The sequence below is a fragment of the Struthio camelus genome, chromosome 1 (assembly GCF_040807025.1).
Source record: "Struthio camelus isolate bStrCam1 chromosome 1, bStrCam1.hap1, whole genome shotgun sequence".
In the NCBI taxonomy this organism is placed as follows: Eukaryota; Metazoa; Chordata; class Aves; order Struthioniformes; family Struthionidae; genus Struthio; species Struthio camelus.
Window position 1 is genome coordinate 139,968,780 of NC_090942.1, and position 13,622 is coordinate 139,982,401.

Genomic DNA, 13,622 nt, shown 5'->3' on the forward strand with positions numbered 1-13,622 from the left:
TAACCCTTTCAGGACCCAGTGGTTTACCAGGACACCTCATCCCTGCAGCAAAGCTCAACAGAATAATGTGGCAATTTCTAGGAAAAGATTTAGGTGCACTGTGTAACATCTATGCCCTTCTTCCTCCTACTGTTCTCACAAGAAACAGGGATCCGTCTGTTTTTGTCTTCTTTCTTACCCTTGCAGCAGACCCAAATCTTTGCTTTTGCAGAACTGCAAAGGCTTGTGGGATAGAAGAAAAAACATTTCTGCCCATAATGGATACATGATCACAGCATATATAACCATGCCAAAGCTAGCCTAACGTAGCTTTAATTGAAATACTTCTCCCAGTGAAGTTGTAAGTACATAGGCTAGCTGTGTAAGTATATACCTAGATCTCAAAGGAGCAAGATTTATGGGAGGGAAAGCATCTTTTACAAGACCAGTTGATGTAGGATGATGAAGCAGAGAAGTATCTGGGCACCACACAGCCTTTTCATGAGGCACTAGCCTGTATTGTCAGGCTGGTATTAACTTGGATACAGTGCTAATGGTACCTGAAATGGCTAGGAAGGTCTGTCTAGTACAGCCACGTGTACCAGAACTTCCACTGCAGTTCAAACACTCTCTTGCCCTCAAACACAAACACATATATAGCTTGCCTGAAAAGCATGGATGAGAAGACATAAATAAAGAGGGAAGAAGTAAGAATAATTAAATGACACATGGATAAGTTGTAGAGCAGAATTGGAAAACATGTTTGTTGATCTATGAGTCATAAGCAGAGGTTTATAAACAGCTTAATGGAAATTTATTTTATAGTATTTTGTAGGACTTCGTAGACTCTATATTTAGTGACAGTCAGTTTATACTGAAGTAATTGCTTCAATAACTCACAGTGTGCAAATGTATACTCATTTTTTGTGACCCTTGTTTTACTTTGAAATGTTTTTGTTGAAAAAGACTGTTCCAGTCTATAGAATTTCCTTTGTTGAGTAGTGTAGAATAAACTTATGTATCAAATTTCAAGTATGGCATGGAATATGACAGTGGACTTCAAAAACATAGTCTGAATCCAAGATTTAGTGATATGTAGCTTTGCAAGCACAAAAAAAGAGGATCCAGCTAAACCAGGTTTCCCTGAGCTAACAAATTCCCCTAAAGTAAGTAAAAGAAGGAGTATGTTATTATACGAATTATACATCAAGACTATAATGGGATGGGAAAAGAAGGACGTGTAAAAACATGGCAAACAAACAAAACAAATAAGTGTTAAAACCTTTCCATGTGTGCACATGACTGAAGAGTATGTCCTTGTGGTTAGCTGACAGTGCAGCCTGGCTTCCTAAGGGTTTGGTCAGCATGCTCATCTTTCTTACAGTCAAAAAAGTCGGGAAGCCACTGGGATGTTTTCTGAGAACTCCTTTCTAACTCCACTCCAGCCCCCTTAACAAACTTTTAAAAACTGGAAGCTTATCTAAAGTTGCCCCAACAGAACCAATAAACAGGTAGCGTAAAACAGACATTTAATCATGGTAGGGTTTTACGTTCATCAGGTCTTCACAGTAAATAACTAATAAGAACAGAGTTGGCCTAATCATTTAAACAGTCTGTCAAGTGCTCAGACATCCACGTAACCCAGGTGCCAATTAATATATCTCATAATAGCTGAATTCACTGTATCCTACACTTCCTTCTCAGATACTAAGACTAAAGTTAAAGTAATCTTCTCTCAAAAATTGCTTGAATTCTAAGTTATTTTGTTATTGTTTTTATAATATCGTTGTGCCAAAAAAATATTACCTTTGTGTACCAGAAGATGCTTTAGATAATATGATTTTATTACATAAAAGAGTAAGCTATCAACTTAGGTGCTCCACTTCATATGAAAACAAATAAACAAGGAATAATAAGATTTCTGAGAATAGTATCTATTCCTTTTTTTTTTATTGTTATTTCTCCTCATCTCTTCCCCACTTTTTTTTTTTATTACAACTTTATTTTAACCTAAGTTCGAAATCACAACTGTATTGGGTTCTTGTAATTTCTTTATTTGATAACTTTCACATTTGAAAAGGAGAGATTACTTCTCAGAGTCGCCTGCCAGAAGCCCAGGAATCCTGAAAAGCAGCCAAAAATGCTGGGGATGCATATGACACCTAAAAACAGTAATTTACTGCCAAAGAATATAGATTTCATTGACTTTGGACTTGCAGGTCTCTGCACCTATTAGGATATAGTACTTTTATCACATTTAGTACTGCATTTAGTGATCTGAAGCACAATGAAGTGAATGGAAGTTGTCCCAGTAGTTTCAGTGAGTTCTAAATGAGACTTTTTCAGCAGAGATTGCTCCCTGGGGAAGGAACTTGCATTCATTAAGCACTACACATAAAGGTAACACAATATGAATGCTATACAACTGTGTAAAATACAGTTGCTACCACTTACTTGAGTTAAACTATCCTCAAATATTTTGCTTTATGGCTTGAAAAGTAATTCACTGTCTTGGACTGTTGTTGCTAAGGTTTAGTTTATATGTATGTTTTAAGAAAGCAATCTGAATAATACCCAATTGCTAGCACAGCAGAGAACCATTATTCTTTCAAATACCACTTTCTAAAACACTTTAAAACTTTTGATTCTGTTGACTCAACAAAAGGGAAGCTGTTTAAAAATAAATAGAATAGCGAGAGAATAGTAATTCAATACTCTAAAGATATTTTTTCTAGCATTTCTCATGATTTCTGCACTATTATACCTTGATACTCTCCTCTATACTCCCCCAGCTTGTACATTGCTGGAACTGTAAAGTATGTAACAGCATATTCTATGTCTATATACCTCTCATGATGCCCAGAAGTTTCTCAGTGCATTTACAGATGAATGTAAGCTGTCATGTTTGTGCAGCGTTTCTTCTTCCAGAAGACATTGAATCTAAGCACGCACTGAGTAGTGCATGAATTTAGGTACCTTCTGCAGTGGTAGGTTACATCAGATTCCTGATCTGCATGCTGTAGAGTCTGCTGCACAGATGAACTCCAGCCCACCCTAGATACAAGGGAGCTCCTGAGCTCATACACAGGGCTTGCAAAATTCAGTGTTTTCTGGCAGTCTCATTGTGGACATGTGGCTGAGCTGATTATCCTGGTCACACCCAGGATTTCTGTTCAGCTGGCCAATCAGCAAGAGCTACTGGTCTAGCTGGATGAATAGACATTCATCTAGCCAAAATTTCCAAGTGCAAATGACGACATTTCCAGAAGAACCTGAATATAGAATATCAGATGTGGACAAGGATTGCATAAGCAAATATGCAGGAAGGGGAACTGATCCTATGAATCAAGCTATTATGGATCTGCATTCCTGGCTTTCCCAGGAACTGATTAGCCAAACTGAAGGGAAGGAGTTATTCAACCCCAGCTTTCCTTTCACTCCGTAACAGAGCCGCTGATGGTAAGGGTGACATCTGTTCACACCATCCCTCACCAGTCTTCTGTAACAAACACAACATTACTTCATCACTACCAAAAGAGAGTGAGACCAGGGTCAGTATTTGTCTGCTGGTATTCTCTATGTAGAAAATCATTATTTCATCTCCATGAAGGAAGCAGGGCTCAGTATTTCTCTAATTTTGCCAAACTGTAGAGGAAGAGAACTTGTCTGCATTCTGAAACCGCAGCTTTTGCTTCTTAGAACGGTAGCTTTGTTGGGATCGAAACCATCTCGTGATTTATTGCTACTTTTTGTAACCAAAATTCAGCTTTGTAGGAGAAAATGGAAAAATGCATATTGATTTATTTAATACTGTTTTATTGTTGTCAGAATTTGACCCTATATTCTTAGCCACCATTTCAATACACTATAAAGATCATAATTCCACAGAAGGAATAAGAAAATTCATGAAAGAAATGTATTTTGTTTGGAAGAAAGTTTTTAGATGGTTCTCTTATGTGCAGCACACTTGAGCATCAAGTGGAATTGATTTCCTCCTTTTGTTTCCTTCTCTTCTCTTTTTCTTCCTTGCCAGGCCTTGCCTTGCCTTGCCTTGCCTTTCTGGCAGCCTCAAGCTCATGTTTAATTTTCAGTAACTTTATGACTAACGTCTGTGTTGCCACGACCTACTATTACAAAAAATTATGCATCAAAATTAATATTAGTTATTATTATGGAGAATAACAATTTAAAGGAAACAGAACTGTCATGTGGTCTTATACCTAGGTTGAGAACAATGTTCAGGTAATTACTTCTAAATAGTATGACTTTTTAATCATTTAGATAATATGTTGAAAACTGACAAAAGAACTAACTAGGGATATCCTCTGTGCATTTTTTTATTAGCTGCCTTTAGCTAAAGGAATTATTGCCTTTAAAGCTCGTGAATTTCAATACTACATTTTTTTTGTGACAAAGCTTTAATAAAAGAGAGAAAAATAAGAAGAATTAGTAATAAGAAGAATAAGTGAGTAAAATAAAGGTAAAGTTAAGCTCTTTAAATGCATGTTAATAAGAACAGAGCACAAAGAAGGCAAGTATTTTTTAATAAAGAGGATGGAAAAAACAAATATAACTATTGTATTCAAATTTTGGCTGCTTTCACACATCAAGGTTGTGTATGTTGTTTCAGAACTCTTGCAAAAATAATGCTCCTGTCATCTCTTATTCTGTTAGATATTTATGCTTGGAGCAATTTTTAAAAGAGATATTTTATTGACAGCCTAACTTCCTCTATCTTGGTAATATAGAGACAGGATTTTGAAAAAAGTGTCATTACTAACTGAAGAGTAACACAGTCTGTGTAGTTTTTTTTAATACCCTGTATATGATCCATATGAAAAAATAGAGTATTTGGAATGATACTAAATATGATACTGTAGAATCAAATACAAAGTGCTTTCTGGAATGGTTCTTAATCTATACAAACACACACAATTTGTGCTTTCACTGTTGCTAGCACAGCTTTGTCATCCCAGACCTTGTGATACTGGACTCCTGTAAAGAATACACTCCAGGGAGCATACCTCACAACTCCTTAGACCGTTGTGAACTGATCTACTTTTGAATTCTCTTCTAGGAAATTGTACTAAACCTGAGCATGCCAATGAAATTATGTCTACGTCTTGGAATGCTACCAGGAGTATCATTAAGGCCCTGCCCCTGCTGAGAAGAGCTGTCAAACCAACTGAACAAAGAATAGAGTTTGCAATCTGTAATCCCACCTAAGGCAGCTGGTCTAGATTAAAAAAAACAGAAAATTCAGGTGAGAGGGACCTTACGTGGGTAGACAGGATGGAAGACTGGGAGCAACACTTGAATGAGAATCCAGATAATTCTGCCATGAAGTAGAGAAAGACACCAGCCCTCAGTATGTCACTGAAAGTTTCTCCAGAGACACCTTTCAATTGCTTATATAAATATATATATACAGACTATATATATAAAAATATATATATACTCTCTCTATATATATTTATATATGCAGCAGACTAAGCACAGTATCTAGCTGTAGCAAGATGTTTTGGAGCCTAACAGCCCAGAAAAGACATGTAGAGCTTACAAAGGCCCCAGTCAGATTAACTGCCTAATTTTCATGAAGGTACTTTCAGAAACTCTGTCAGGAACATAAGCCCTTTAGCAAATCTGGCTTCTAAATTCTGAAGTATAAGTGTGAAAACTAGCAGTAACTAACTCATTAAAAATCCATAGCTTTGAAACCTCTGACCATTCCACAAGCCAACAGAAACCCTCCTCAACCCAAACATAAGGGTTTTGCAAAAATTTAACATCATACCGATACCCCTTTTCAGGTATTCTTGTCAGATATATGTTTACACAGATCTTTCAGAAACATCAAAAAAAAGTAGCACAAATATTTCTTGGTAATAACAAACTGATAATATAAAATGATTGCCTTACTTTTGGGAGGGACGCTCTGGATCCTGAACTTTGAGTAGTCATTGTCAAAACTGTAGTGATACCCAGTGCGACTCTAGCCGGAGCAGCATCCATGTTGATCCAGAAAGAAACCCAGGACAAAATGACAATCAGCAGGCTAGGAATGTACATCTGGATTAAATAGTATCCCATCTGACGCTCCAAATGAAACTTGACTTCAATGCATGTAAACTTTCCTAGAACATGAAATTACTTTCATAAATGCTTTTTGCACATTTTCATCTTATTTTCGGAAAACAAGTTAGCTGCCTGGCCTATTTTCTAATCTAACACTAAAAACAGGTCCTGATATACAAATATGACTCAGCCCTTTGTTGCACTCTAGCTAGAGATGACCACGCAATATTCCCACAGAAATTCTGAAGCAGACCTGTGCCTAATTCTTCAAATGAATTGCGAAAATGAACAGTAGTACAGTTGTTTCACTTCCAGAAAATATAATTTAATGTTTTTTTCCTCAAAATTTAATAACATTTTACATTAGTCAAATACAATGCTTAGTATTAAAAGGTGAAAATATTTTACTCTTTTAATTACACAAAATTAAACAAACATGTAAGTATATAGACAAACTGCAAAAAATTAGTTCTATGCTCGTATGGTAGATTACACCCTGTATCATTCTGATCATGTCATTTGCCTGTGTCTGTGGATTACTTTTCACAGCAGTATCAGCTCAAAGCCTGCTTTGAGTTTTGCCAAGAGTCCAACTCCAATAAATCTACAAAAATCTCTTGTGTAAGTTAAGTGATTCTTTAAACAATAGCGAGATACTCTACTGGGGCAGAGGAGCACAGAAGTTTTAAGACCTCTGGACACTGGAGCTAGTCACGCAGTGGGGGTGCAACATCCCAAGCTGCAATAGCTCGTCAGCTACTGATTCACTCATTTTGTGCTGCTCCAAATTACTGTGTATCCTGAGACTGCAGTTAGGTACTGCAGAGGATCCCACTCAAGGCAGACTAACCCGTGTACATTAACTCGTCCGCGTAATGTCATGCTTATCGTTTTGAAGAAGTCTTTCTGTGTTTATCGGCCAAATGCATTGTCCCTCGTTCATCCTCTGCAGGTGAAATCAGATTTTTGCTCCTTTTTGTGACAAACACATGCTTTTCTGCTAGTCTGGAAGGCCGGGCAGCAGGGTCAGACAAGTGCGAGGGCTGGCACAAAGGAAAACGCAGAGGCTGTGTGGCAAAGAGGGTGGGGGGAAGAACTGAATAATCGCTTTCAGCTGGACGACAAGCTGTAAAATTAGTCACCTGACCTATGACCCCAAAGACAGACTCTGGGACCTGGGTAGTGACGGACGCTGCCTGGTCTGCCCACAGAGCGGGTCTGGGGAAGGGGAGTGGGGTGGCCCCGCACGCAGGGATGGTGTTGAAATAGCCCCGTCCGACCGTGGGTGCCGCAACCTGGACTGCGCGCCTCACGCTGCCAGGCCAGGGGAGCAGGCGCCGGGGGAAGGCCACAGCCCAAAACTGGAGCTTTTATTGGCATTGCAGTTGAACTCCAAATCTGAAGGAGCGTGCTACAGAGGAGACGGTAACACGGACGCCTGTAGGCAAAGCGTTCCTTTGCATACTACTTTTCAGTTCCCCTCGCCGTGCTACACGCTCTGAACTTTTCATTAGGAGCTTTCATCCCGTGGAGTGGGAGCTACTAATTGGTGTTTTTATGCTTTGCAGGAAATCTCCATGGGTATACGAGGAAGCCGTCGCCTTGAGGGGCGCATCCCCTTCTCTCCCTCCTCTCTTACTGTTGGTATCACACCTTGCAGAGTGGTTATTTGACTGTAAGTAATCAGAAAAGCAGCTGAGCTCACCTATTCAGTTCAAGTCATGCAGCGAGGAATGGCTAAATTTTGTGTCAGTCAATTTACAAGCAGTAACCTCTATTTATTGGAATTTACTCTTGATTATTCTCTTTGAGTGTGAGAAAAGATGGGCAGTCATAGCAGTCCTCCTCTCCACAGCCACTGGACTGAGCATCACAAAGTTTTCCTAACCTGGCACTTTGGGCCCCAAAATGAGAAGCAGTATTTATAAAAATTAAAAAAATAATAATTTTCTTTTCATAAGAAATGAGTGTGACTTTTTTTCTAACAGAGAGAGAAGCTCTCATGTTATGTTATTTCACAGAATGAAACAAATAAAGTTAGTGCAACCAGACTGGCTCTTACGCTGAAATGATGAAAAAGCTATTTTAGATGAGAAGGATTATGTCTAATCCCAGGAAACACCCAGCAAAGTGTTCACAAAAATCTCTAAATGTTGTCCCTATTAAATAGACTCCAAGCAGCTAAATCCAAATTTTAACAGAGCTCTCTGCTCTGTAAAGCTAAAGATAGAAAACACTGATTCGGCTTTTTAATGGCAAATACAGGATAAATATTACATTCTTAAGCAAATATTTCATATTTGTACACTATCCAGATCAGCAACGAAAGCAATGTATTTTCAAATACTACATCTCATAAATCAAACAATACATAAAAAATGGTGAAAATTTCATATTTGTCCTCATTGGCACTTTGAAATCCTGGAGAAATATATCAAGTTCAGAAAAATCAGTATTTTAAAACTGATGAATCAATACTTAAGAAAAAGATGCAATGTGATAAAAATGTTGCATTTTGAAGAAATCAAAGCAATGAGATTTTTTTAAAAAATTTTATCTTTTAAAATCAATTAGAATATTTTTAAATGAAATTCAGGGATGCTTGGAAAGAAAATATCTTCCAAACAAGCCAGAAAAAATAGAAGATTTCACTTTTTTTTTTCAAATTTAAAAAAAATCTTGACTGAGCCAAACTTCAAAATAATTTCAAATTTCAAAATACTTTGTTCTCATTTCACCCATTTTCTCCCTTTACATATTGCTCACAGATACCATTAAGCACAATTATTAATAGAATAAACAGAATAATGCTCACCAGTGTTGTAATGCTTTGTGCAATAACCAAGTTCTTTATCTTCCTTCAGAATAAACTGTGGTAAGGTTAAACCTTCTGCAACTTGCACAGGCCCATCACTTAACCACTCAAATATCAGATCATTCATAGTATAGCCAACTAGGATAAAGAAATCAGAGTTCATTAGTTGGTAGTGGACTGGAAAACATGAAAGAATGTTATTAAGTCTGAGAAATACGTCTCCTATCCCAATAAATGTTAGCTCAGTTATATCCTTAAACCGTCCAGTTAACAACTACATTGCTGTTAGTTACTAGCTACTATTACTGTACTATTTCTGTATTGCGAGAGAAAGAAATATGTAACACAATGATTTTCTGAAATACTACCTTGGTTTGTTTCTTCAAAATAATTTTGCTGGCCCATAAAAGGTACTGTTTACAACTGAAATGGCATTTCACTCTGTCTACGTATCAGACCGTATTTTGCTTTGTTTTCATCATTCTTTGATTATTTAATTTTAGGCTCCAGCAAAATGAGGATTTCTAGACTGCGCAATGCTGGATCCTTGCTTAAAAGGAAACTGTAGTTTTTGTAAACCTGCAAGCCCACCATTGAGAGGTATGAAGCAGAAAGACAGAGGCTTTGCCTCCGCAAAGACAATAGCCATTATCTCTTTGACTGCAATGACTACATCTTTATGAGTAAATTAAACAGACTATGACCCATTCTCTGGCCCCAGAGGCAAGTGGTAACCAGCAGCTCACATCCATATTATTAAACCCATTCTTCTCTCCCACAAAAAAAGAAAAAAAGGTGGTCTGATATGTACTGCCTATTGAGAATGATCCATGGATCACGTCATCATCCAAGCCAAGCCTGGGTTTTGTTTGATTGTGACCTGGTACAAGCCCAAACTATGCCAAGGACAGCGCTAACAATTACACAGCGAAGGACTGTGTGCTAGTACTCAAGTCCATACCTTGGCCATGCTTAGTCTACTAGCATAAATTAAGCGAATAGGACCTGTTTTTCACTGAATATGTTGCTTGCATTTTTCAAAGGACCATAGCATGTCTTGATCGGACATAGCTAATCTCTAATTGTATACTCATTGTTCTTACTTTCCTGAGATTTATTTTCTCATATACAGCATTGCTGTGGTTACATCGAGAAGAGATGCAATCCTGATTGGACATGTAATGCTCAACGGAAGAAGGAGAGGGAAGGGAGGCAGGACAGCACACAGAACAAGGACTGGCAATACAAGGCAATGGACAGCTAAAGAACTCCTCCTTCATGATTTTCCCTTACAATTTATGAATATTAAGTCTCACTACACAAACAAAACAATGTAGAAACTACCTAACCACCAGAAGTTATGGTAATATTTGTTCTTGGCTAGGTAATGCAAGTGGACACTCACAGCTCTCTAGCTGCATTGTACATGTCTGTACATCCATAGGAAAATTCTTCAAGTCCATGGGACAGGATAAGGTTAAAGTAAGCCTAAAAATGGAACAAAAAGAAGTGCTATTGTCAGAAATCTACAATTTTTATCCAAAGCTCCTTATTTAAAGTTTAAAGGATCACAGTCAAATCTGAGAGCCTCTGCAGTTTGACTCTTCATCCCCCCTTAGCTTTTTGGGATAAGATCCTACAAAGACAGAAGGTGTGAGCAAACCAGCTGCTCTCTGGGTGCATTAGCTGATCAGAACAGAGACAGAAAAGACAACAATAAAATAGCACGAAATGCTCTCCCATTAAAGTACCAATGAAAGCTTTAGGTATAGCAACAAACCTATAGAATATAAAAACTCAAATAATTGGTCATAGGACACACATTTTTAGGTTTTGTTTTGGAAAAGCAAAGGAAGGAAACATAAACATCAAGTCTTTTTCTAAATAGATAGATAGTGTTTGTGTTATGTATGAGGTCCATTTTCAGTCTTCATTCTTACTGCTTAGTCTTTAAAGAAAGAAAAAAAACACACAGTAAATACTAGAATTGCATAGTATTGTCAGATAAAGAGCGCAGATAAATGAGAGTAAGCCTAAAGGAACATTATCATACAAACTAAATTTCTCTTTTAATTTTTCAGGTGTTATTGCCTCAGATAAAACATAGTTTTACTAGAATGGAAATATTTTAAAAGTTTCTTTTTCTTAGTTCTGTTTACTTTTTTGCATTTGATAGAAATCTGTTTCAAGATTTCTCCTCTGTGTGTTTTTTTTTTCTGTGTGGGGAGGAGAAACAATTTTAACAAACTAAGATTTTGGGATCATATAATTACAAACAATTAGCTGCTTTGAATAACAGAAGTAGTATTAAGATGTTATTTTAAGTTATATAAAAAAGTACATTTATTATTTGAGATTACTTTCAGCAGAAAAAAACACTTTGACACAGAAAGTAAATAAACAAAAACCTTTGTGTTCATTTACAGTCAAGGATGAGAACTAGATCCTCTGATTTGAAGGTATGCTTAAATTTTAACATGATATATTGAAAATAATTTTTTAACTATTCCAATGAACCCATGGGCCAGCTAGAAAGTACACCGTCTCACAGACAAATGTGATATATATAGAGAAATATTTCATTAAGCTCCATCTCCTTCGGTGACTTTGCTCCTCATGATGCTTGTGTTTCTCACTACACAAGGGTGATTCAAGCTCTTTGAGTCTTTTTCTTTATCCTCTGCATTTTTTGTGATGCATTGACTGGGACTTCTAGTCCTGCCCTGCAATCAGATCACTATAATAACAATAACATGATTTTTAGGTAACTATGACCAAAATGGTCTCGATCTGATCAAAAATCATATCCACCATCTCTCTGCTTTTGCCTACTCATTTGCTGCACAGAGAATGTCACATTCTTTTCCTCTTGACACAGGCTTCAGTTTACAAGATGACAGTATCAGGATATTGAACTGGTTGTCAGTGGCAGTGAAGTGCACTGAGATGAAGAAGAGCATCTAGTAGTCCTCTCAGTCCCACCATGAGATCTAACTCCTATTTAACCTTTGCGAGCAAATAGCATAAGCATTTTAGAAAAACATTAATCACCTATAGGAAAAAATTATATCTAGTAGACACATAAATACATTTGAAAATCTACCCCTTACTCTTTTAAATATTTTAAGTGCCCTACATATGTTAACTAGTCTCATTTTACTAGGTAATTTCCTGGATTAAAGATTGAGCTATTTTAGTTGCTAATCCCCAGTATTGACAAAAGACTGCTTCTGCCTTTTACTCTGAAATGTTGATATATCAAGCTCTCTTCCTTCTTTTCAGTCATCTTCTAAATATGGGTCAAATGTTTTAAATTCATTTTAAACGTCTTTATGCAAACGATTTTCAAAAAGGCTGCAAAAAAAGTGATTTGCCTGTATTCATAGAAGTAGGTATGGCCTATCCACCACTCAGATTTCACAGACTGTAAGGCAAGGTCTTTGCTTCTTCCCCACTTCATACCTTTCTTCTCCCCAAGGACCTCAGAAAATCTGGGGGGTTGACTACTTACGTAGACATAATGGGCATGGGGTTCTACTTTTATTAGTCTATTACCAAACTCATGAGAAATAAAACACTTCCAACCACAACTCTCAAACTTCCTAAGAATAAATTGATCCATCTCTACTGACTGCTAGATAGATATGTCAGTTTGTTTCTGGAGATGAGCAGAGAACCTCTTCTTTCTCTCCCTAACAGTGTCTTTCAGAAAGACTAAATTATTCTCTGCTCACCTGGACAAATGGAAAATTATTTCTGTCCATCATACTGATGAGGCCAGCCAAAGAGAGCGTGTCCTTATAGCTTTACTTCTAGGTAATACAAATGCTGAACCCAACACTTACTGCCTAGCATCATCCTTCTGACTGAGTAGATCCATTGATTTTCAACAAAATTACCACAGGCTAAATGTTAAACTGCTGGAGTCTGAAGTAGCTGCAATGAAGTCCATGGTGATGGGTCAGCTTATAGCAGTTGACTCTTTTTCAGCAAAAATGTGATCCTGAGAACGTTTCCAGACCCAGGTGCCATGTCACTACTTGTATATTCACATTAATAAGGAAATAGGATTGGTAACGGAAAGCGTGAGGCAGCCTTAACTACAAATATAGCTACCCACACCACCTATAACAACAATGTCATTGACAGAAAAGGTTTCAGAAAATGAATTGTCTCACATTTACTTGGCAAATTCAAGAAGGGTCCCTGAAGATTTGGTAAAAAGTGGATATTCAACCAGCAATTGCGTGGATGAATACTTTAATTGTTAATAAATCAGAAGAAATTGCTATAGAACAACTATTTTTTTTAAAGACATCCTTCTATCAAAACATTTGAGATGCATAAACAAGATATTTTATAACACAGCACCATAAAATAGTGCCCTTTTGTTTGTGATGGGAAGAGCTTTATGAACAATCGGAATGAAATTGAAAGCAGAAGAAGCTGACCAAGGACTTGATTTTGTCTTCAGTTTCCTGAACACTGACCCCTTTGCCCCTATGAGCTAGGCTCAGGTTGCACAGCTAGCTCCGACGGAGAGCTCTGGGCCTGGGCACTTTATACTTTCCAGTTGAGCAGACTGGAGTCAAGAGGAGAGAGAAGAGAGTCATGACTCCAGCTCCCCCTGGCACGCTAGGCACAATGCCAGAGCCAGTAGGCAGCTCTGGACGAGAGGTAAAGTAACTTTCTTCTTTCCTTTCCCGCTCGCTCTCCTGTCCTACAGTCAAGGACGAATCAGGCTTTGAAATAA

General features: G+C 37.5%; 1 protein-coding gene across 7 annotated transcripts in view; it reads right to left on the minus strand.

Annotated features, from left to right (window-relative positions):
• Positions 1-13,622, minus strand: part of GLRA2 (glycine receptor alpha 2) — a 133,803-nt gene that overhangs the window by 77,655 nt on the left and 42,526 nt on the right. For all 7 annotated transcript variants that reach the window (XM_009683632.2, XM_068919737.1, XM_009683631.2 and 4 more), the window contains 3 exons: positions 10,275-10,357; positions 8,870-9,007; positions 5,899-6,113 (listed from right to left, as the gene is read on the minus strand). In XM_009683632.2, coding sequence (XP_009681927.1) covers positions 5,899-6,113; positions 8,870-9,007; positions 10,275-10,357 — 436 coding nt within the window. The remainder of the gene's footprint in view (positions 1-5,898; positions 6,114-8,869; positions 9,008-10,274; positions 10,358-13,622) is intronic.